The sequence below is a fragment of the Natator depressus genome, chromosome 3, assembly GCF_965152275.1.
Source record: "Natator depressus isolate rNatDep1 chromosome 3, rNatDep2.hap1, whole genome shotgun sequence".
In the NCBI taxonomy this organism is placed as follows: domain Eukaryota; kingdom Metazoa; phylum Chordata; order Testudines; family Cheloniidae; genus Natator; species Natator depressus.
The window spans coordinates 135,231,423-135,256,586 of record NC_134236.1 but is presented as its reverse complement, the minus strand read 5'-3'; the positions used below and the strand labels follow the sequence as shown (position 1 = coordinate 135,256,586).

General features: G+C 40.8%; 1 protein-coding gene across 1 annotated transcript in view; it reads right to left on the bottom strand.

Annotated features, from left to right (window-relative positions):
* Positions 1 to 231: 231 nt before the first annotated feature.
* The window catches only part of MTR (5-methyltetrahydrofolate-homocysteine methyltransferase), a 72,150-nt gene continuing 47,217 nt past the window's right edge, over positions 232 to 25,164 (bottom strand). Inside the window, exons 22-33 of the mRNA XM_074948894.1 lie at positions 23,124 to 23,224; positions 21,345 to 21,412; positions 19,673 to 19,793; positions 16,041 to 16,122; positions 10,056 to 10,154; positions 8,878 to 8,953; positions 7,016 to 7,171; positions 5,482 to 5,678; positions 3,733 to 3,933; positions 2,540 to 2,732; positions 1,629 to 1,741; positions 232 to 1,484 (exon numbers count right to left, since the gene is read on the bottom strand). Coding sequence (XP_074804995.1) covers positions 1,398 to 1,484; positions 1,629 to 1,741; positions 2,540 to 2,732; positions 3,733 to 3,933; positions 5,482 to 5,678; positions 7,016 to 7,171; positions 8,878 to 8,953; positions 10,056 to 10,154; positions 16,041 to 16,122; positions 19,673 to 19,793; positions 21,345 to 21,412; positions 23,124 to 23,224 — 1,494 coding nt within the window. The 3' untranslated portion in view covers positions 232 to 1,397. The remainder of the gene's footprint in view (positions 1,485 to 1,628; positions 1,742 to 2,539; positions 2,733 to 3,732; positions 3,934 to 5,481; positions 5,679 to 7,015; positions 7,172 to 8,877; positions 8,954 to 10,055; positions 10,155 to 16,040; positions 16,123 to 19,672; positions 19,794 to 21,344; positions 21,413 to 23,123; positions 23,225 to 25,164) is intronic.

Sequence of the window (25,164 nt, the reverse complement as noted above, 5' to 3'; positions counted from 1 at the left end):
CCAATTGATTACTAACAATATATTTAGAAGGGGGGGGGGGGTCTCTTTACAACACAGGTCATTGTTTTTGACAGATACCAGACTTAGAAAGCAGGACTTTCTCCTCAGTGTTTCCTAAAAGTTATTAAATACATAGCTCTGAACTAGACTAGTCCCTACCGCAGAGATTATTAAAAAAACATTTATAAACAGTGAATTTATTCAAAATTAAATATTTATTTAGAGACTAAACTTGTAGCATTATCTATTGCTTACATTCAGATCAGATGACTAAGCATAGTAATTTGATGCAAAAGTTTTGTCATGTAACAGTTTTTCCAACATGTTTTTGCTTAAAAAGTAGTAATTGTGTGAAAAAACATAGCAGATATTTCCGAAGGCCTTTTCTTCATTATCAGTAAGCAAAGGTATTGCAACCACAGCTTGAATATTCAGGCACCCAAAGACTTACCTGCAAGTAACATATTAAAGTCAGTAGCTCTTTTCATCTGCAAAGTAAATTTCACAATACATACCAGTGAGGTAGGAAGTATTATCCCCATTTTACCACTACAGACAGTGAGAGTCAGAGAGATAGCATGGTTTGCCCAAAGCCAGAGAAGACCTGTCAGAGCTTGGAATATTCCAGGCTTTCAATTCTGTGCTCAGTCACACTATTTAATTCTTTAGGATAATACAGCATTACTGGGATTGTTTCAGACCACCACATATCTTTGGTAGTTACAACAACAAAAATAATCAAAATAGCCTTAGTGATACAACCTTCTTTCTGATATAGCAAGATTGCTATACGAGCATGGGGTCTGGTGTTCTCCTGAATACAGGAGAGGCATCGGTATAGTGAGGGGGGAGAACCAATCCCAAGTTGTTCCTTACCCACTAAATAACCTCCCCATTACGTACGAGGAATTCTTTTATTCAATTTCCGTGTCTTTTGACTTGCTGGTACACACGCCATTTAAAGACCAGAAACAAAATTCTGCATTATTTTACCCAGTCATTTGCTTCAGTGCAAATGTTTGTCCCAAGATTATTAAGGTGTGAGCCAGTTCTCAAAACCTCCACAATGGAAAAGAAAACCCTGTGATCTCTACATCTCACTCTACACCTAGCCCAGTTATAGTATTTGGGCACAGAAATGCACAATTATGACTGTGAGGTCTGTAGAAGATTTCAACTACTTTGCCAAAAATTAACAAAGAATTAGACAAATATGTGGTGGGTTTTTTTGGTGTGTGTCAGCAGGTGATACTACAAAGCGAACAGCCTCCAAAGCCCACTGAGAGGTTCTGTCAATCGATGCAAACGACAAGATTTTAAGTCCAGCTCTGTTCTGTTTCTGGAGAAGAAACGGGGAAGAGCAAGGCAAAGGCTTGCCCCTGCCATCCCACAAACAGTTATTCCGAATCATATGCCAGGATGGGCCCCAGCCATTTCTCAACCTCAGCCACTGGCAAGTTTTTCCTCAGTGCATAATCTTCAACCTGCAAAGAAACCGGAGAAAGATTTTAACACATTGATTAGTAAGTCTCCATGATTCAATGTTTCCAAAATACTCAGAAAACTGCTTGTTTCAACTATTCAATCAGTTTATTTGTAGCTCAACTAGATCATGGAATTCAAATTACCTGATCCTTACACATTTTACCAACAGCAAAGTATTTGGATTTGGGGTTGGAGAAGTAGAGACCTGAAACTGCGGAGGCAGGTGTCATTGCTAGTGATTCAGTTAACTGAATACCTGAAAGAAAAAACAACATTTTGTTTAGTAACTGATAGTAACAGGCGTAAGTTCGGGAGACGTCCTGTTTGGCAAACTGAAAACTCTGTGACAACACTAGGCAAATTCAAAAATGCAGATTTTTAATGAACTAAACAGAAATAAATAGTAGTTCAATATTCCTTGTGTTATTTATTTTTATTAAACAAAAAATTTTCCTTGGGCACTACATTTTCAGTTTTCAATATGCTGCATATCTTTGTATCAGCAATGCAGGTCTGCAATGTAGAAGTTCTCAGGGATAAACTAGACATTTTGGCATCTGGGAAGGGAGCATTAGGGGTTTTTGGCACCTAGGAAGGTAGTTTGGGATTAGCAGTGAAATAGCTGACCTTTAAAACAGCAACAGGAGAGGAACAGGGCAGTTCACACTTTCTAAGAGGTCCTGTTTGAGGCTCTCTGCAGACTGAGGAACACATCACTACATTGATCTACACTCTGTTCACCTTTGGAAGGTTTGCTTGCGGCCATAAGGACATTAGAAATGTTTTTTTAAATGCAAACTAGATTCTCCTACAAAATTCTCTAATACACAGGAACACACTAAGATGACACTGTTCCATAAAAAAACCTCCCTGGCTGCAGCAAAGGAACAGGGGCAGGAGGAGTGGGGGAGGGGAGGGGGGGAAGAGAGAGATTTTCCAACTATAATTAATTGTTTTGATTTTTGTTTTTATGCAGCTCTGCATTGGATACTTTGTCACAGAGTTTTAACTCCTTATTCAGGTCAAAGGGGAAATAAAAAAAGGTTGCAGGGACCTGTTGCCTCCTCAATGTTTGCAAGTTTCCACATGGTGAGTTTTTCAGTGTGGTCGGGCTGGCTTGGGTACCCAGGAGCTGGACGGATTCCATCGTATCTGATCCTGCGCAAGTCTGAAATATCCAACTGTTCACTGTTGCAGTAAGCCCAGAATTCTTTTCGGACCCTTTCATGGAGCTCCTCTGCAAATGCCTGGGAACAAAGAGTAAGTATTCTTTTAATTTGCAGAGATTGCCAACAGCAGCAATTTAGTCCAGGCCAGAAATGACATGGTCAGATTTCATTTACTTCTTTATAGGGACTCTCACCATGGGTAAATAAGCATCATACAAGCAAACTGATTCTACTGAAACACACACAAGGTACTTCTTTCACCAATCCTGGGTTTTTTTGGTGGTGCCTGACAAGCCTGTGTACTGGAGATGGGAAGGAGGTGGCTGGTAACCGGATGACAATACAGTGCCGAGCTGTAGAGAAGATGTTTAGACCTTGCCTACACTGTACCATTTGCCCGGTTCGAGCCAGTGGCGTAGCTGCACCATCACAGACTTCTAGTACAGACACACAAAGCTGCTACTTGTGTCAGAAGAGCTTAGCTCTGTTTGAAACTGGAGAAGTTCGACTGATGCAAATTCCAGCCTTCCTTGTTTTCACTAGAAGTTTGCACCAGAATCTGGCACATGACTGGAATCAGGACAAACACCCACTGTAGAGAAGATCTTAGACATAGTGGGTCAAATTCTTCCTTTGGATATACTTGTGCGGTTACCATTAAAGCCAATGTAATCCCTGCATTTGTATCCAATGGTAGAACTATTAGGTCATTTTAGGGTCCAAAAAATTATCTGAGGGAGTTAGAGATACTTTTAAAAAAGAGGCCCAGTTTACAACCTGTTTAAAGCTACTCGCTTTTTTTGAGACTTGACCCTGAAACTCTCTCATGATGGAAAAAAAGTCTGGAAAGCTGCACTGAGTCTCAGATTCCCCTGTTGCTCATGCTGACTATCCTCTCTCTCCTCAAGACACATTCAGTGGCAAGAAATTTGCCATTTCAGATTTAATGAACAGGACGCACTGTGTCACACAACACCCACTTTTATCTAAGAAGGTGAAGAGGTGGCTGTCAAGTGAGCCCAGTGGAGAGTTCAAGGGAAGTATAAGCGGCCGTCCAACCTGTAATAAAATTTGTTACCTCTGCTATACGATCTCCCAGTGCTTTCACCATTATGCTGTTGTAGTCATCACACTGTTTCTCATATTCCTTGCACAGCTTGTCTACCCCGAAGCAGGCCACAGCGAACAGGCCTAAATAGTCACGAACACCAGAATCCCCGGGGGCTATAAAATCAGAGAGGCAGTAATATGGGTCTGTGCAGGAGGAGTCTTTTTCGGCCTAAAATTAAAAACAACAAAAGTTGCATCAACGAAGAAAACTCGTGGGTTTTTTTTTTTTTTTTTTTTAAAAAAAAGCTCATTGCTCAGGCAGGCCTAGAAATGGGTCCATCTATTTTCCCTCAACAGGAGAGAAGTTGTTTTTAAACCAGAAGGACTTCTAGATACAAGATATTCTTATCAATATCAGGAAGCAAGTATTATAGGCCAGGCCTAGACGCATGATGCCTTCCGTCTGTCTGAATCAGAGACAACGCTCTCCCTTCAGTCCCGTGTGGTGGTTCCACAAATCAGATACTGGTATTGTCCGCACATTAAAGGAGGACAGGCTATGGGAAGGAAGAGATGTCAGGCAGAGCTGAAGAGAATTTTGACCTTGATTTTTTGCGACTAGCAAATTATGAATCATTAGAAAATAAGGAACAATATAACACTGGCCACTGGGGGATGCAGGTCAATGGAGAGGCCTTTTCCATCTTTAACACTGTTTGACATGAACAGAGGAAACTGTCAGACCAAATAAGAGGATTAGTAAAACAGGCTATAAAAAAAAATGCTGTCAAACACACAAAACAAAGCGTGGGGGGGGACGGATACTTTCCCCCCTAATCTCTCTCAGTTCTAGTAATCTTAAAGTTTTCTTGTAACAACAGCAGATGGAAATGTGGTTTGTAAACTGACAGTGACCATCTAACAATGCTGTTACCTTGGACAAAATCCCGCCGCATGTCTCACAGAATCCACACCTGTACACAAAACTGTGCTCCAGAAATTCAGTTTACATATTTTTTTTAATTCGGTTTCTAAAGATCATAAAGATAACTCTGAAAATATGAATTAAGCATAAACTGAACCAACATTATTTTCCTGGGATAGCTTGAAACAGTAACTCTGAGAAATCCAAACTTCTCCATTCACCTGAATGGGGTGTTAATGCAAACCTAAAGATGACCATTTAAAATGTCAATAATTAACTATTTTGCTACTAATCTGTTAACAGAAATGGCTAATAAATGTGTTTATTCTGAACTGTTTCCCCAGGTGAGAATTAAACAAAAATAAAGACAGCAGATAACTCCAGGAAAGACATTATTATTAATGTTCAGACTTAATTCATTCAAAAATCTCATTTTTAGTATAAATTAAGCTCCCATAGAATTTCCAGTCTGATGGAGGATCTTGGTGCAAAATTTAGGTCGGGTACACAGGGTCTTGATTATGAAGTTATGCAGCACCATAGATGCACAATGGTGCTTTATGGCTGCTAAAATATTAGAAGAAAAAACAGAAAATGAATCTGAAAAGATGAAATCTAAGGAGTGTTCTATTATACACTGTTTCACCATTCACAGATCTTATGTTATTAATTAATAATAATTTTTGAAAAAGGCAGAAAGGGGATCAGGAGATGACTCTTCCTTTGTAGATTGCTCTCAGATTATTGCTAACTTCATTTTCAGCATGAACTTTAACATAATCCCTTTGTTCCAACTTCACAAGCCAACACAAAGAACTTCATAGTAGCTCAGCAAATACTCCATCTTCCTACCTGTTGCCTTAAACAGTAAAATTTAGCTATTGGTTCTGAAGACTGCAGTGCTTCTTCTGTTGCGTATAAATGAATATCATCTTGAACACTCTGCGCTGGCCAGAACCCAACCAGGCCCCTGGCTTGCAATTTCTTTTGGCTAATCAAAGTTTTTAATAGGGTTTGAGCATCATTATAAACTCTTTTAGCTTCTTCTCCTATTTAAAAAAAAAAAAAAAAGACATAACTTTAACCAACTTTCCAGCTTCCCCCTCACCACTTTTTAAATAAATACACTTTCTGGATAATCCTGCTATTTCCTCAGTCATCTTTCTTATTGGTTACTACTGTAGCATTTTAGCTGTTGCTAACAGAGAAGGTGTCAGTGCTGTCATGGTTACACAGTTGTAACAGTACACCTTCTGCACAAATACTTCAGCCAGCAGAATTCTAGTACAGTAAAAAGGGTGGAGCAGAATAAGTGAGGTGGGCAGACTGTACATGAAAGTACCTAAAATACCCCAGAAATCATTAGATTGTGGTTGGGACCCCCTTAAACCCAAACACCTCACAGACACTGTGCTGTAAACCGTTACTGGTAACCATGCCATACTGCTTTAAAAGAGTGAGCCCAAGTCTCTCTTCTTATCCAAACACACAAGACCACATACACCAGTAGTTCTCAAACTTTTGTACTGGTGACCCCTTTCACATAGCAAGCCTCTGAGTGCGACCCCCCTTATAAATTAAAAACACTTTTAAAAATATATTTAACACCATTAGAAACGCTGGATGCAAAGCGGTGTTTGGGGTGGAGGCGGACAGCTTGCGACCCAGTTTGAGAACCCTTGACGTAAACCATCCTCTCGTCGATAGTATCCATTCCTTAGCTCCCAATGTCACTGGAACCATTTACAAACTCTGCTACTGTATATTACATACTTCATGTACGTTACATACCAAATTATCTGGCTTCCCAATATAGTCAGAGCCCTGTGTGGATACAAAATTTGTATCCGCATCCCATCTGTGATCCACAAACATGGTCCGCAGCTATCCGCATGTGCGGATGCAGATATCCGCCGATATAAAGCAGATATCCACCGGTATAAAGCAGATATCTACAGATTTGCAGGGCTCTAAATATAGCATAGTAGTAAGAACACTAATTTTTAGAGGTTTGGATACAATTGCAGCTTTATTACATATGTTCCAATGGTCTTTTAAAAGTACTTTTCAGATTATACATAATGGGACCCAGGGCTTCTAGTGATGTCATCCAACAATGAATATAGACATATCTAGCCCTCTAATTTTTTTCATCAAAATATTTTCCTTTGTTTTGACATACAAGTGAACTCTTTACAGTTGGGGCCTAAATATTTCCCACTCACTTTTCATTCTTAATCTTTTGTACCAACATTTCATTAAAATACTTTCTAATTCAATTGAAGTTGCTCATGTGTATTTGTGAACAATCAGAATACCGTATATATTTTAAATAACTGATCTGTCTGCATTGCCTTCATACAAGAAATGCTATTTCAATACTCACCCACTGCTTTATCATTAAAAATTTTAGGAAATCCTCGGTTGGGATATTTGCCCCGAAGTTGCCAGACATCAAAAAAAGGCTTCCAATCAATGTATTCCACCAACCTCTCCAGGTTATAATCTTCAAAGACTTGAGTGCCAAAGAATTTAGGTTTAACTGTAGGATTTTAAAGTAGTTTGTCATTAGGGAAATACCACATATTGCTGAATCTTTTACAGACAGTAGAACTTAAGAGTTACGAGCTGACCAGTCAACCACACACCTCATTTGGAACTGGAAATATGCAATTAGACAACAACAGAGAGAAAAATAAAAGCCAATACAGTACTTTGTTAAACATAAACTACTAAAAAAATAAAGGTAAAATAGCATTTTTCTTCTGCATAGTAAAGTTTCACAGCTGTATTAAGTCAAATGTTCAGTTGGTAATCTTTTGGAAGAACAACCATAATGTTTTGTTCAGAGTTACAAACATTTCAGAGTTATGCATAAACTCCATTCCTGAGGGGTTCATAACTCTGAGGTCCTACTGTACACAATACAGCAAGGAAACACAAACCATCACTACCATTTATAACTTAGTTTTCTCGTTCCCAATGCTTTTGAACCGTTATCAGCATGTGTGCGCCACAATGAAGTATTTAAAGTGGTCATCCTGCAGAAGACTGTCACAATAAACTGAAGTAAATCTAACTATAACATCACTATTATCTGATACACCAGCCTAGAAGATTCTCAGGCATTAGTCTTGACATATGAAATTTAAAGTTCCTTCATTAGTTCATCCAAATCAATATTGATTGGTACTTAATTGTGTTGGACTCATGAAGTTATTTTAGAGACTAACCAATTTATTTGAGCATGAGCTTTCGAAAGCTCATGCTCAAATAAATTGGTTAGTCTCTAAGGTGCCACAAGTACTCCTTTTCTTTTTGCGAATACAGACTAACACGGCTGTTACTCTGAAACCTGAAGTTATTTTGTTGATCATAGGGCTTAGAATATGTCAGAAGTGGGCAGATGCATAGACAACCTTCCACTAAATGCTTTCTATATTGATGCTTTATATACAACTCTTCTACTCAGACACAGCCCAGTTCACCAGCATTGTATGCTGTGGAGTTCCACATAAAAGCTAGTCGGGAAGCTACGGGAGCTTTTGCAACTCCCACACATCCACTAGGATGGAGATGGTGAGGGTACATGTGCAGTGGTGGGACCTTGTTATGGTGTAGCTATTGGTCCAGCATTTGCACCTTCCCACCTTCTCTGATACCTTAGTAGGGACCTTTATAAAGATTAGTTACTAGAAACTTAGTGCTGCATTTTGGCTCTGTGAAAGTAGGCACTATTGAGTGCATACCTAGAGAAGCTGTGGAGGTTTTTAAGAACAGGTTAGACAAACACCTGTCAAGAATGGTCTAGTTATTACTTAGTTCTGCCTTGAGTGTAGGGCACTGGACTAGATGACATATTGAGGTACCTTCCAGTCCTACATTTTTATGATTTGATTATATGTACTATAATGGATCTTTGGTTTTAAAATGATGTACACCACTCACTTTTTGGCAATGTATAAAAAAAATAAAATATTTAAATGGCCATGTTTTTCACAAGTTGGAAATCAGAAGAAACAAAAATAAATGTAATGGGACCAAACATCTGCAAGCAAGAGGAAGAAAACACTTCATTTTAGGCCATTGATCTCCCATTTGTGCAACAACAATCCCTTCAAATTCAACAGATACCAATTTATTTTCAAGTCATGATGCTCCCTCTGACAGGAACCACACAGCTATATCCAGTGAGGTTATCAAGTATTAAGCGTTCAATTAAAAAAAAAAAAAAAGAAGCAAACTGACCAGGTTTATAGTCTGACAGCCAGTCATTATGGAAACCTTTTCTCCTAGCTTGTTCTAATGACAAATATCTTCTTTCCTGTATGGAAATAAAAGATACATTTATATAACCTCTCATCTTTGAGCAAAGTAACTTCAATGGCCTTGTTACAGTCTGAAATGATTTCATTGACGATACATCTGAGGACAGATTTAATTTCATCATCTAGCAAGTACCTTGGCAAGACTAAAATAAAACGTACTTTACAATGAGCTCATCAATTTACTGTACTACTCTTAACTGACAGACATTTCTAGTTGATTTAGCCTATAAGATTATCAAGCATTAATCTCCCCACATAAATTTAAGTTCCTTTATTAGTTTAAAAAAAAAAAAGAGTACAGATGCATAGGAAGGTGCTGCATTTTATCTCTGTTTTCTAACCTTGCTCAGAGCAAGTCTAGATGACAGCCATAAAGACCACCAGTGGTTCCCGGTACATAGGATGAAATCCTGGCCCAGTGAAGTCCATACAAATTTTGCCATTGACTTCAATGGGGTCAGGAATTCACCCCTGGTCTACACTATAGTTCCAGGAGTTGCTGCACCAGTGGTAGTGCAATTATGGGAAACTTTAAGCAAGGTGCTCCCAGCAGAGGACCCTAAGTTTTGAAATCAACTTCACTTGCAAAGAGGCCAAAGTCAGAGCTGGTTGACCTTCGAGAATGCTTCTTTGTCTGCCTTCTCAGACAGAGGACCTAGGAGTTGTCTTTAGTGCATTCCATACTCTCATCCCTCATAGTCAGTTTGTCTCCAAATCAATTTTCTACCTCCCAACATTTATAAAACTCAACAGTGGCTTTCTGTCCAGAGAGCTAAAACTCTTGTCCAGGCCTTCATCTCAATTACCGTGCAGAGGCACAAGAAGCATTGAGTACATTAGCTTTTTCCACATCCTCTGTCACTAGGTTGCCTCCCTCATTCAGTAAGGGGCCCACACTTTCCTTGACTTTCTTCTTGTTACCAACATACCTGAAGAAACTCTTCTTGTTACTCTTAACATCTCTTGCTAGCTGCAACTCCAGGTGTGAATTGGCCCTCCTGATTTCACTCCTGCATGCCCGAGCAATATTTTTATACTCATCCCTGGTCATTTTAGAAGGGAAAGAATTTATATAATACACAATGCAGTTTTATTTACCTTGAGAGACTCATAGTGGTCCTGTCTAATGTCTTCATACTCCTCTATTATTTCTTCAAAGAAATCATCTTTCAGGTTTTCATCTAGCAGCTGAGAGCACTGAGAAAGTAAAAGGGAGTTTTAGCAGTAGGAAAGCTGCTGCAGCATGGACAAGTTTGAACTTCAAAGTGAGTCATCAGCCTTTCATACTGTAGCTTCTGAGGGTCTTGTGACTGACATAGCAATTTCCTAAAATATCTTTGGGAGGCCTTATTGAATTAAGTTTTAGTACTTTTGGGGCCCAGTATATTAAATTAATGGTTTATGTATTATTGTGGACCAGGGTTGTACATAACCTCTCTCTGGGAGGAGACAGGATGTGAGCCCTGGGAAGTGTTATGAACTTCAAAGAACTATACTGAACGATGTGCCGGACAAGAATGGACTTTTGGGACAAACAGTGTCAAGTGGTTTGCCTGGGGAATCTCTACGGAGAGGTGAATATAAATTACCCACCTCCATTTATGCAAAACCCCAGTTGTGGGAAGCTATAGCCTGAGGAGGGGACCACTGTCTGCTTACTTTCTGTTCCTGGAATCCCAACATCAAAGGCTCAAGCTGAATTAAGGAAATACTGACCTTATGGGTATTATGCACTTGTAACCAAAGAAAACCCCCGTTATGGGGTTTGAAGGCCTGACTCCCTGCCAGAGCCCTTGTTGGAGTTGGGGTGATCTCTGAGGTAAGCTTATTAGCATGTCTGTAGAGTCTTTTGTTGTTTTAATGTTTTCCCTGTAATGCTTTCACCTTAAGAATAAATGTTTTTTGGGAAAGAGCTATGTGATAACTTGTGACTGCTGGCAGTCACAGTCAGGAGGGAAGGGAGACATGGGTGTGTGATCAAGAGAGGTGATGGGTAAGGAGCCAGGAGCCTAGAGCAGGTGCCTTTGGTGGAGCTCCGAGGGGGAATACAGGTGCGGTTGCCCTGAACTGTGACAGTTCTTATCTAGCTCAGGATGATAATGAAAAGCCCAATCCCATCACTAAACTACCAGTGAGCTAGTAAATCATCATATTGTAGATGAGAGACTAAGTCAAACATATTAAAACAATACTTCAAACTAACACTGACTGGTGCAGCCAGGCTATACCTCTAGCCCCGCCATCCATTGTCAGCTCTCTGACCTTTCTGAGAGTGCCGAAAGAAACAATCCCCATAAAGGCACAGAGTCTGATGCACCCTGCCTCCCTCTCCCTTGCTGTCAAGACTTCCTCAGATGGGACCAACCCTACTCGTGCTTTGCTCTCCACTACCTGCACCCCTTTTGTTCCTGGCCTGAAAGAGCTGTTGGAAACCACTTGCAGATGCAGAAGGAGGGGGTGGGGACTCCCTGCAGGCATGATTCTAGATATGTCCCCACCTGCCAGCAGCCACCCCCTACTATAAAGTCAAAATAAAGCCCAGGACATTAGTTGATGCCCAGATAGCATCATCCTAGGAATTAGCTAAATGTTAGTCATTAGTTAATGGATAGTATAAGAGAAAGGAACCAATTGAAAATGGCCAATACTTCATACACGGAGTAAAGATTGAATTAAACCGCACCTACCCACCCTGTCACTATGGGGAGGTGGCAAGGGGTGCTGTAACCCACTCTGTCTTCACCGCCAGACGAGAAGGGCAGCATCTGACACAGAGTGACAGCCACCCAGGGAGGCTCAGAGGAGAAGAAGAGAGACCCAATCCTTTCTCTCCCCAATGAGGAAAGATGCCTGCAAAGAAATTGGAGGATGCACAACATACATTTGCTGGGGAGGGTACAGGGAGAGAAGGCACAGTACGCATGTGGGAAGAGGGCAGAGGCACTGTGTGATAGCACGTTCATCCCACACCAGCCTTGAAGCGGTTAAGGGCCTCAGAAGGGTCCCATTAACCATACAGGCCGCACTGGGGGGTGGTTGGCAGGGAAGGGGAGAGTCAGGCTTCAATGACATGCATTAATAGAAGATGCGGTCTAGCTAAGCAGGAGCAGGCTGGGCTTGTATAAAGCCAGGGAGTTGAGAACAGAAGAGGGCTTGAAGGAGAGGGTCTGCATTCACTCTCTGGACACAGAAAAAGCCCTGGGAGCCTAGCCCTGATGGAAGGGGTTCAACCAAAGGAGTTGTGGGGAAGAAACCCTGTGGAAAGCAGAGTAGGAAGAAACAGAGGGAAAGAGCAGCGAGTGTTGAGACTGCATAGACCTTGGTGGCTGCTGACAGGGTCCCTGGGCTGCAACGTGGAGTAGTAGATGGGTCCAGCTTCCCCTACCAACCTCTGGGGAAGTGGCACAGACTGGGAATTGGCACAAAGCACTGCCTGGGACGGTGCACAGACTGTTGGTCTGGAGGAACTCTGATACCACAGAAGGGGAAGACTACACAGTGACCTTGCCAGAGGACTGAGTCATGAAGAGGGACTGCTGTGAAGTACGGGAGGAGAGACCACTGCCGAGACAGAGTGACTGACAGAAGTGGGTGCCGGACCAGACGAGAGCTGATCCCCAGATCCAGCCACAAGGGGATGGCCAAGAAGTGAATGAACCTCGCCTCATACAGGATCAATTTGCTGGAGGTAGGAAGGACAGAAAGAAGTGGGTGTTATAAAGCATGTTTTGACTGTGTATCTACTGGAGTTAGGATGTGGCTCCTTGAGTCCTTAACATGATTAGGACATGTTCTTTTTTGTCCATGTTACCAAAAAGACACAATGCCTGTACGATGGTATGAGAGTTCAGCCTGGCCGAGGAAAGTGCTGAGAGGAGGAGACTGCTAACAGACTCTGAGCAGGCCCAGGAACCAGGCCAAGGCTCAGCCAGAGGATTCCACATTCTTTTCTATGAGCTACTTTCCTGTTCTGAGGAACAGCACATACCCCATAACTCCCTTGGTAGGCGGTTTGAATGCACCAGCATCCATCTTAGCCCCACACTGCTATCTTCTAGAATAGTCACAGAACAGAAGACAATGAATCAGCAACTAGCCTCACCCAATTCAATAGCTTGTCACTGCAAAATGCCTTGAATTATAATCAAGGTCTCTTAAATGATTCCTTATGTCACTGTAGTTGTGGAAACGGGCAGTTAAATATAATGGGCTAGACAATCATAGTAATTGAGAAACAAGTCAGCCAAAGTCAATCAGGAAATCGTAAGAACATCTCAAGTGAGCAAACTGCAATTAGGAGATTGGGGTCTGTGTTAGCATCTTTTTTCAGTTCTCAGCTGCAACCCTAAACTCAGGCAATTCAACATTATATTAAAGAAACTTTTTTCACAATGCTGCTCGGATTTTGTCCATAACAAGCATTTTCTCCCCACAGAACAGGCAGGGACGCTGATGCACAGAAACCCTATGTCTCATTGGATCTGCTTTAGTCCAGGGACATACACATAAAGGCACTGCAGAGGCACAGGGTTTATCTTTCATGCCAGGAGCTGCTTCCCCTGGGAATATCCCATCAGAGGGTGTTTCAGAAGAGGGAATCCAGAAAGATAATGCAGACCCCCATCAGCATTAACTCCAGTGGGGAAATCTCTGTGGGACTGCGGGTAAGGGACAGGAGAAACACCACCATGGAGTGCAGCTGTCCTCTGTCTCTGCCAACACTTGGCAGATCCCCTTCCCAAAAGTAGATCCTGAGGCCTACAGAGAAGTTTCCCTGAGGTTTGGAGGATATGGAAGAGAAATGATGATGACACTCCTTTTTCCCCCCCCTCATCCTCAAGGTTTTTATCTCCTTTACCCCAGGAGGAGATTATTAGGTCCTCTGAGCAACTGTCTTCTCTATCACCAGTCATTTTCAACGGCAGTACTTTAAGCCTTTACTTTCCTTTAAAATTTAAAGCATGCAGTCTTTAATGACAGAACATTAGGAAAAAACTCATCACTTAACATGAACTCTAGAAGACAGGATCGTTTTAAAACTAAGACTTAACATTTGAAATTCTCAAAGCTTCTTCGAACTTCTGGCTTACTGAAAAAACAGAGAGTCCATAAAGTTAACATATACTTTGCTTTTACACATCCATCGTGGAGTACAAAAATGATATTTTTATGGAGTCAAGGGGGCAGATCTATAAGATACAGTACTGTAGGTGTTTCTCAAAAAGAAATTACTCAATGTGAAGAATCAAAGTTTGAAAAAAGCATAAGCCAACCCCAGGATAATATATTTATGAGCAAAAGCATGTAATTTGAGATTTCTATGATTCATATCACAATTTACATGTGAACATAAGAACGGCCATACTCAGTCAGACCAATGGTCCACCTAACCCAGTATCCTGTCTTCTAACAGTGGACAGGACCACATGGTTCAGAGGGAATGAACAGAATAGAGCAATTTATCAAATGATCCATCCCCTATTGTCCAGACACAGATTCTAGCAGTCAGAAGTTTACAGACACCCACTCACTACTCTTTCCCTCTGTTTCTTCCTACTCTGCCTTCCACAGGTTTTCTTTTCCACAACTCCTCTGGGTGAACCCCTTCCTTCATAAACAGACTCCCAGGGCTTTTTCTGTGTCCAGCATGGGTTGTGACCCTGACCACCCTGGCTAATAGTCACTGATGGACCTATCCTCCATGAACTTACTTAATTCTTGTTTTAACCATTATACTTTTGGCCTTCACAGCATCCCCTACCAATGAGTTCCACAGGTTGATTGCATTGTGCAAAGAAATAGTTCCTTATGTTAGTTTTAAACCTGCTGCCTATTAATTTCATTGGGTGACCCCTGGTTCGTGTGAAGGGGTAAATAATAATTCCCTATACACTTTCTCCACAAATTCACAACTGTATAGACCTATCATATCCCCCGTGCTCCAGTCATCTCTTCTCCAAGATGAACAGTGCCAGTGTTTTTAATCTCTCCTTATACAGAAGCTGTTCCATACATCTAACCGTTTTTGTTGCCCTTCTCTGTACGTCTTCCAATTCTAATATATCTTCTTTGAGACAGGGTCACCAAAACAGCACATGGTATTCCAGGTGTAGGCCTGCCATGGACTTATATAGTAGCACTATGATATTTTTCTGTTCTTAAAATATTTAATTTTGTCCATGACTGCTTTTCGCATTCAAAAGCGGCATAACACCATACAAATCTGATATAGAAACAGTGCGGGAGAGTTGCAGATATTTATTTTTCATCACATTTGGATTTCCTTGTGTGCATTGTGTTTATTTATGTAGATATTATACTGGCAATTGATATGGATTAAAACAATATGCCTTAAGGCGATGACCAGCTTCAACAATGTACAGCAGTGCTGGGTCTAGGGAACAAATCTTACTTCGTATCACCATGGGGCCAGCTCTCAATGTGAGAGATGATTCCAACTGAGAAACCGGTGAGTTCCTATGGAATAATTTTTTAATCCTTCATTTCATCCATATATTGGCCACACCCTGATAATGTGGAATGTTACTTCCAAGCAGAAGTTGCCTGATGTCTAGCTCATGAACTGGCCTGACAAAAATCTGAAGCACTGTTTCACTCGCTGACACACTCTGAAAACTCCCCTGCTTGACAATGAACTCAACCCAGCGTAGAAGATAGGGGGTATCCCTGACCATGGGTTTCCCTCCTCTTGGTGACAGTGTCATGATGAGTACTACCAGGCAGGCCTGGTCTGTAGGAGTTAGCTTTTAAAAAGCAGGAAGAGGCTTATTGGTGACATTCTTAAAAGTTAAAAGCTAACCAAAGGGACCTGAAGGGTTGTTCTGCACCCTTTGCTAAGGGCCGGCTCAAGACTTAGGCACCTCTTCATTCCCACTTAGGCTCTCAAAATAGGCTTCAGTGGGATTTCACTAGTGCACAGGCCTTGATCTGGGCCCATGCACAGGGTGACTTTTACCCACAGGTGAACTTGCAGGATCAGGCCACTTCAGATAAAATATACAGCACTATGGGAAGGGGTGGGGTGGGTGTGTTTGAGCGGGAGAACTGCGATCCAGAACTTACAACCACCACACTCTTGGATGCATCAAGGACATGAATGACTGGTGCGCTGTACCGTGGGGCAATTTTCACAGCTGTATGTGTTCTGAAATGGGAAAACAGAACAAAAGTAAGTGTTGCAAACCAAGGTACAAGTCTTTTCTAAACCATGATGCACTGAGACACTTTCAAGGTTGTGCTTTTTATAAAGACTTTAAAAAGCCAAGATTTCTTCTGGCAGACAATGAAATCCTAAATTTACAACTAGAACAGAAGATTAAATTAATCCATTCATGAGCTGTAAATTGATCAATAAAAACACAGATATAATTTATATGTATAATGGCACCTTCCAAGGGTATCAAAATTCTTTACAAATATTGAACCAAATTCTGTGCCAGCTTCCCCTACACATAACCTCATTGACTTTCAAAAGGTTGCAACACAGAACAGAATTGTGCTCATCAATTAATTGAGCCTCATAATACCCCATGAGGTTGACGTTTAAGGCTAAATCCACTAGAAAAAAATATTGTAGTTCCTTCCGTACATCTTACAAGTACTTCTGTTTAAGTAGGTTTCAGAGTAGCAGCCTTGTTAGTCTGTATCCACAAAAAGAAAAGGAGGACTTGTGGCACCTTAGAGGCTAACCAATTTATTTGAGCATAAGCTTTCGAAAGCTTATGCTCAAATAAATTGGTTAGTCTCTAAGGTGCCACAAGTCCTCCTTTTCTTTTTTCTGTTTAAGTAGGCCTCTTGTCCTTTAACAGAGTTCCGCTAACACAGACAACTGATGTACTGAGATTGACAGTACATAAGGCATTCTACTGTAGGTACATGTAACAAACCCACAGCCTTTAGAACCAAAAGCACAAGCACCCACTCACCTGAACTGAAGGAGGAACTTTGTAATGCGCACATTAGGCAAGCTGTCTGAGCAAGGTCCTTGCTAGGACCAGTCACTAGAGGGAGACATGGTCGGTCTCTCTCTCTCTCTCTCACACACACACACACACACACACACAAACACACACACACCCCCCATATCTTGCTTGCAACTGCTCTAGGGCTTCCAACACCCTTACACTCTTGCTTCCAGTACCACCAAATTGCACACTTGGCTACCTGTGGTACTTAGTTTTGACAGTTGTGTCCACTACTGCAGTAATTAAAAAATGAATTACACACATAATTGTAACATGTAGATGTGCAAAATGTATTGCACACCAAAACAGGAGAACAAAGGGCAAAAGGATGGGTCAGTGGTTTGGGCACTAGCCTTGTTCTGGGTTCAAGCCCCTGCTTTGCCACTGACTTCTTGTGTCACCCTGGGCAAGTCACTTCTCAATCTGTGCCTCAGCTCCCCATCTGTAAAATGGGGATAACACCACTTCCCTAGGTCACAGAGGTGTTTTGAGAATAAAGACTGAGACACACTCAGATACTACAGTAATGGGGGCCATTACTGTATGAAAGAATAAAGATTAACTAGATAGGCATGGCCATCTATTTAGATGCTTATATGTACTTCAAACATTGAGTGCAAGTTTAATTTCTAAACTTTAAAAAATAGACAGAATTTAAGAATCTAAGACCTTAGAATTATTTCAGAAGTATAAATAAAGTGAAAATAATTCCACATTTTTGCACCTTCAATTCTCTGTGCTGAAGTCTTGAGTTGTGCATTTAACAATGCAATGTAAAAAATATAGCCCATAATATGAGTTGTCATATTAATCTTTATATGCAGTAATGTTGTAGCACTGTTGGTCCCAGGATAAGAGAGAGACAAGGTGGGTGATGTATGTATTACTGATAACTCTGCAGTATAATTGTGAAAGCTACCTCTTTTGGATCTTAGTTTGGTTTCTTTTGATAACCATGTCTGGGATTTCAGTCATCAAGGAATAATATTTGCTTAAGGTCCAAACCTCTTCCGACCTTTATTTTAATATGCAAAGGTGGGAAAAAACCTGAATGGACAGATACATGGCATACAGTGAGAATGCATCTTTTTGATATTTTTTAAATTATCTTTCATAAAATCATCAAGTGTAATACATTGCCACTATGTCTGAAATTACTAAGAGACATTTTAGTAATAATGGAAGTATGTGCTTCTCAAAATAAAGACGCCCAACTATGTACATCCTGTCTGTGGATCTGTGCATCTCCTTCTCCCTCAGCCAAACTTATTTTCCCCACACCCAAGCAATGACTGCGTTTGTAATATTGACATTCATCTATGGAAAGGAACTAGAATGGGTGCAACTTGGACTCCACAAGGTGAGTGCAGATGGCTCTTCATAAACAGCCTTTGAAGTGTATTTGTCTGAATGTAAAAGTAAATATGTGTTATCTTACTTTGAAGAGTAATAAAGAAAATGCCTCATTCTCCAAAATCTGTGATGAAGCATGTGCCTTTGATTTAAAAGTCCACATACATTTTACATGCATTGTAGTCTGTGTCTGCACACCTGCATATACACAAAACTACAATGTATAATAAACTGTACATATGTAAATTACTCTCCAAAATCTGAAATGAAGCCAACATCCGTGTAGTTTACTTCGTCTTCATAGGAATGAACTGTGCAAGGCTGTTTCAAAATGACTGTGCATTGGGACCCACAAATGACTAACATTTAGGGTTGGAGGCAGGTAGCCTTCCACTAATCAGGACAAAATTGCTTTGCTGAAAGTCTCAATATTTGAAATCTCAACATTATAGGCAATGAATGAGACCCATGCAAGTAAAAAGGTTATTTCATAGATTTAAAGGTTACTGTATTTTAAAGTTTACATCACAATGGTCTTCTTAATCTAGTCAGTTCCTGTAATGTTACTGAACCATTTTGCCAAGGCCACTTGGTCCAGGACTAATGGAACCACTGATCAGAATATGCACAAGCTGCTGGTAAAGAAAGAAGCAATACTAACACTTCCACAGGGTCAAGAACTGACCCCTGCAATCTCCAGAGTTGTCACCTGCTTAAATATATTGAGAAGGTTAATATTAGATGTCAGGTGTCAACATTGTTTTTTAGAAAATCATAACAGTAACACTATTTCATTTTAATGTATGCAAGAGAATGAGATCACAGTCCCAAAACAGACTACCAAATTCAATATTTACTGGCATGTGTGCAAGTGGCCAGAATGTGTCTTTCTTAGCCTGCTTCAAGGGGACCCTGAGTTCAATCCTCAAGGTGCTGCACATACTGATCCTGATCCAGCAAAGCACTTAAAAATATGCTTAAACTTTAAGCATGTCAGCAAGCCCACTGAAGTCAATGGAACCATCATCTGCTTAAAGTCTAGCTAAAGGTGAATCTGCATGGTGATCGATCTGCAAAGGGACTTGCCATGATGATGATGACAGCATCATCATGATACGATTAAAGTTAAGTACACTCAGAAGTGCTTTGCTGGATCAGAGCCAAATTGCTCAGCTCCTTGCATGAAGGTGTTGTGAGGGTGGGGATCTGGTCCATGGTGGTAAAAGTGTTTTGGGTTCCTCGAGATGAAAATTATAACAGCAGCAGTACATGGCGGAGAGAAGAGTTACCCTTCTATGTATTGTTTAAAAAAAAAAAAAAAAAAAAAAAATCTTATATTTGATGGTATTTTAAAAATAAGCAAAATATCTCTCTTACTTAGATGTAGTTGCTCCTCCAATCAACAAAGGAATCTTGATCTCTAATCTCTCCATTTCCTTGGCAACAAAAATCATTTCATCCAAAGAAGGTGTGATAAGACCAGACAGGCCAATTATATCTATTACAGATTAAACAAAAATGGGTTAAAAAAATTTACTTAGGAAAGTAGTATTGCACAATACAATTTTTCATCTGTAGCTAAACTTTATAAAATCAGCTTTGTGCTTCAGACACCAAAGAGAGAAAGTGTACTGTAAAAACACAGCAGTTATTAATAAAAGATAGTATTTCAGAAGCACTGGGTGGTAGTTTTGACCTAACTGGAAGATACAAAATTTTCAGAAGAGGCAAATGATTTTGAGTGCCCAACTTTAGACATACTGGGCCTCGTTCCCAGAGTATTGAGTATACGCAGCTCCCATTGACTCCAGCTGGAGTTGGGAGGTGCCAAGGAGAAAGTCCTTCCAAGGAGGAAGTCTGGAAAGTGCTCAGCTGAGGAACAAAATAGAGCACCAGAGAGGGATGAACGAACAAGCTCAAAGGCGGCAGAAGTTGGCTTTTCTTTTGTACTTTTACTTTGGAATTTGATTGGGAGATTCCAGGGGAGAGTCCTGCAAATCCCTGGCCCTTAGAGAAGAGTGTGAGAATAAGGCCTCATAAAAGGCTATGGTTGGAAGAAGCCCAGAGAGGGAGCAGGGTTGGATTTGAATAGACAGACCTTGTCTGTTCGCTACAGGACCCTGGGCTGGAACCCAGAGGAGTGGGAGGGCCTAGGTTCCCTTACCAGCCACTGGAGAAAGTGGAGTGAAGCCCCTGAGAGAAACATGTGAGGACCAGAGGGCCCAGAGTTAGGACTGAGGACCTGATACAAGGTTTTGGACTTTGGTTTGCTGCACTTCTTGTTACCATGGAAGAGGTGGACTTAAATCATGACCTGGGCAGAGGGCTGAGTTCCAGGAAAAGAGAGCACCACCAGGCCAAAGTGATTGTTGGCCGGGAGCTTTAGAGGTGACAGAACTTGCTACACCATGCTAGCCATGAGAGGACACACTAGTGGTGAGTGTGCCCTTTCAAAAAGGCATAAGGAGTTGGATTACTATACACACAGCCCTTGGGGACCCTCATCTACCATACTAGTGCTTTCAGACCCCCATCTGTATTCCTGCATAGTTCACGTCCTCCAAGCCACAACACAATTTGAGAGCAACTGGGACTTGGTCCAGACAAGTAGTTCTTTATTGTCCTAGAAAGATGAATTCTGGTTTTAACATGCACTTGTTTACAAGTTCAGAATGGTTCTAGAGGCCAAGAGTTCTATTCCTAACTCTTTTTCTGACTTGTGACACATTGGAGAAATCACTTAACCTCTCCAAGTCTCAGTTTATCCATCTGTGCAATGGGTATAATAGGATTTACCATTTCACATAGGTATTATTTTGCCAAGTGTTTTGAAATTCCTGGATAAAAGTTGTCAAGTAAATACCAGATACAAGTAGCAACAACAATAAAAAAAGAATAAGTACTTAAATTCTTACTTATCTATGGTAAAGTCTTTACACTGCCATGCTATTCATAAGTTTCTCAAACTTTAGAAGTATGCCTCATCAGCAATATAATTCAAATGTGTTTAAAATCAAACAGCTGAAAAGTACAAATGAAATCTCTGTACCTGCTTTGTTTTCAATAGCAGCTCTCAATATCTTATCACACGGAGTCATGACTCCTAAATCGATAACTCTGTGAAAAGAAATGTAATGGTACAAGACTTCTAAAGTTAACAAAAACAGAGCATTTTTGAATGAAGACCAAAACACTTCATTATAAACCACTGGTCCAGTACTGCAGCATTGTATTATACAGGAAGACCACAGAAATCTGAAGGCAAAGGTGGTGGGGGGGGAGGAGAGAAGGTGGTCCCTTTTTGCAGGTTTATTATTCTGGAAATACTGGGGACCCTGGAGGACTTTCAGCTCCTGAACGGATTTCAGAGGATAAAGTATCGGGGAGAGGAGAGGACTGAGAAACTGCACAGTCCGACCTTTTTTTAAAAATTTCCACATTATTTTTATTTATGTAATAAACAGAGATGGAGGGGGAACAGATGTGAACAAACTAAACACAAATAATATGGAAAGCAGTGCTGTTTTCATATAACAATTTTGGTGGCAAACAAATGTATTTTAAACTATGATTTTGATAGTATTTAACTTCACTCATTCTTCCATTTTTTTTGTTCAAATTTGTTGAACTTTTGTTCAAACACTAATGTAGTGAAGGCTTTTAAAAAGTAGTAAGCAATAAGTTACTGATGGTAAAACATTACGGTGGTAAATTTTAAGTGTGAAGAGAGGAACAGAATAAACAAATACAAAAAACTAACATCAGGGCTCAAAAAATCCACTTGCTTTGGGCAATTGAGGCAACCTGTACCATAAACTTACGTAGAACTTATGTTTTCCTTTACAAGAAAACTAACTTTCTATTCCTTATGACTGTGTAAATAACTTTCCAAACACACTTACAGTAAACCAATACAGTGTCACCTTTCTGAATCTGCACAGGTAACTCAAGTGCCTCTGTTACTGCTCATAACCGTGCAAAGCAGCAGTGGAGCAAAGCTGACAAGCCTCTGGTCAGTTCCACAAGCTGCTATTCACAACCATGTGGGCAGCAGGGAAAGCAATAAGAATCATGTCAGTTCCATGCTGCTTTGGCATACAAGGAGTTATTCATGGGGAAAAGAAGCCAAACAAAGGGTGAGGGAGGAGCCAAGTATCCAAGTACTCTGCTTGCTGCTGACCTCCACACCCCTTGCAACAGCTAGGATGTTCTGCATAAGGGACAAAAATAAATAAATAAATAAATAAATAAAGGAAGTTTAATCTTCTTTCCAGTAGCTAGAAAAGGGAAGAACTTTAGATTTATAAGATGCCTATTAGCCAGAGGCTGATATGAAATACAGATCCCTGCCCCAAGCAGTATCCTGGGACAGTACCCTGTCTGAAATCCTCGTTTTTCCCTCTTCCCAGCAACTGATAGCAGGAAGCTGGGTTTTTCATGTGGGTACTTCCCCTGGATTTTGATGGTGGGGCCTCAGTGCTAGGTGAGCCTCTCAGCTTAAATTTAAAAAAAAAGAAATTATAAACCTTCACAAAGACCTTCAAGTTTCAAGGGCTTGTGGCTGTGAAGAAAAAGTTGAAAAAAAGGACCTTAAAGGTTCAAAAGCAAATGGCACATAAAAGTAACTGTTTATTTTTCTTCTAAAACCTTGTGGGTTTAAGTCAGTTTCCTGGTTCTTTTTGTTGCTATTTTTAACTCGTAGGACCAGCAATCCTGCCCCTTGCTTTTTGCCCTATTCTAGTTTCTTCTGACACAACAAATTTTATTATAATTTAGAAGAGAATATTATACTGTAAAGAAAACAGGGACAAACAGCTAAGTTCATTACCTGAAATTGTTGCAGCCTAGTACCACTCCCACGATATTCTTGCCAATATCATGTACGTCTCCTTTTACAGTAGCTAGCACTACTGTGCCATGGTAAGGGTCCTGCAAGATGAACAAACATCTCAGTATTTATAACTATGAGGAAGGCTCAATTTGTTTGTACAGCACCCAGCATAATGGGGTCCTAGTCCACGAGTGGGGCTCCTAGTGCTACTGCAACACAAATCAATATTAAATGACAATTATTAACTGAAAAGTAACTGATTTCTGAGACCGATTTAACTGGTAAAACTGTTTTAGAGCTGAACCCTATTTCGTTCAGGGTTACACAGACTTCAACTTGTGTAGTACCGCTGCTCTAAAATATAACAATTGCACTAATATTCTAGTTTAATTAGATAAAATATTTAGAACGGAGAACAACTGCTCAGAACCAAGTGCACGTTTGTGCCTCGAGGATCATTTTGATCTATTTGAATGTTGTATTGAAAGGGAAGTGAATTATGGATGGAAAGGAATTGAGGAGTAAAGTTTCACACACACCAAAAGAGTTAGAATCTTCTACAACTCAGTAATAACGGGCCAGACTCTCTAGTCCAACCTGGCTATTTTATATGACTCAAGCTGCACAAATTGGCCAGATTCGGGACATCAATGGCCAGCAGAGAATTCCCCTTAAAGATCAGAACCTATCAAGGGTGTAAACCTAGACGAGGGAGCTCCTGCACCAGATGCACCCCCCATGCTGGCACAGAGGGCACTGCCAGTGGTGTGGCAAAAGTAGAGTTCCCCTATAGTGATTCTCCCTCAAGAACTGTATGTCAGTGGCATACCTTAGAGCAGTGCATAGGCTGCTATAATTCCATGTCTGGACTGGTGTAGGACAGGGAGCAGTCATAGGCTCCATGATGGCTCCCCGCTTCCCTGCATCAAGCGGAGCCCAGGCAGAGGGGAGAATGTTGCATATTAAAATACAACTAGAAATATACATTTTGAGTATCTTCTCTCCTATATGGATCCAGGAACAGTCACCAGATCTCCTCCTTGGGGCCTCCGGTGCCTTTTCTGGGCTTGCTAGAACACTTTCCATTATGCATCTCCATAAATCTCAGTGTGCCTACTAATGAAGTGTTCTTTCAGCAATCACTGCTGCTCTCACTAATAAGTCTTTTTGTGAAGTGCTTGCATCTCTGATCATCTACAAATCCTTAGCTCCTCAAGGCTATTGCTGTTTACTAAAATGGCTAATCTAATATCTTAACAATACTTCTCTCTTTTAGGAGAGAGGGCATTTGAGAACACCACACCTAATGATGGTTCACTAGGAAACATCTTAGAGGAACTACAGTGATGAATTTTGCGGAGCGTTTTCTGTTGGAATACATAAAAATAAATTTAAAAATCTATTTAATCAAGTGAGTGGCGGGGGAAAACTATATGAAAGTATGACGACCTAGTAACCACTATTGACTTAGCCAGTGATGAAAGCTCTAAGGAAATAAAGACATTAAGGGGAAAGGAAGAAATAAAAATCTATACTAGACAAGTACTTTATTTTAGATGTACTCTTTAAACACGGTCATTTTGATTGTTGCTAATGAGGTGGAGTGCTCCAGTAATGGGTACGGACCCAAATTACTCTTTTTATTCTGCTACTGGCTGTGGTTGCAGACCTTTTGTCCTCTCATGCAATAGGTAGGGCTTCACCATCCCTGCCTCTCAGTGACTGAAATGGTCCTGGAAGGAACCATGAAAAAGTGAAGTCTGTCAAGTGTGCAAACGTGCTTTCAGATGGAGGCTGCAAGGCATTCTCCTCCTGCTCAACAGCTATCTCCAGGAGCAGTATTTCCAGGGGAAGACTCTATAGCCCTCACTGTGCAGATGCTGCAGGAGGGACTGCTCGGTCTTGCTCATTCTCTTCCCACGTTCCCCATCAGAGCAGCAGTCTTACATTGAGCAGGAGCTGACTCTTTCTTAAAATCCCTCAAACTCTGTTAGCCTCCCTCTTTGGTGACACAGAGTTCACCAAATGCCACAGAGGC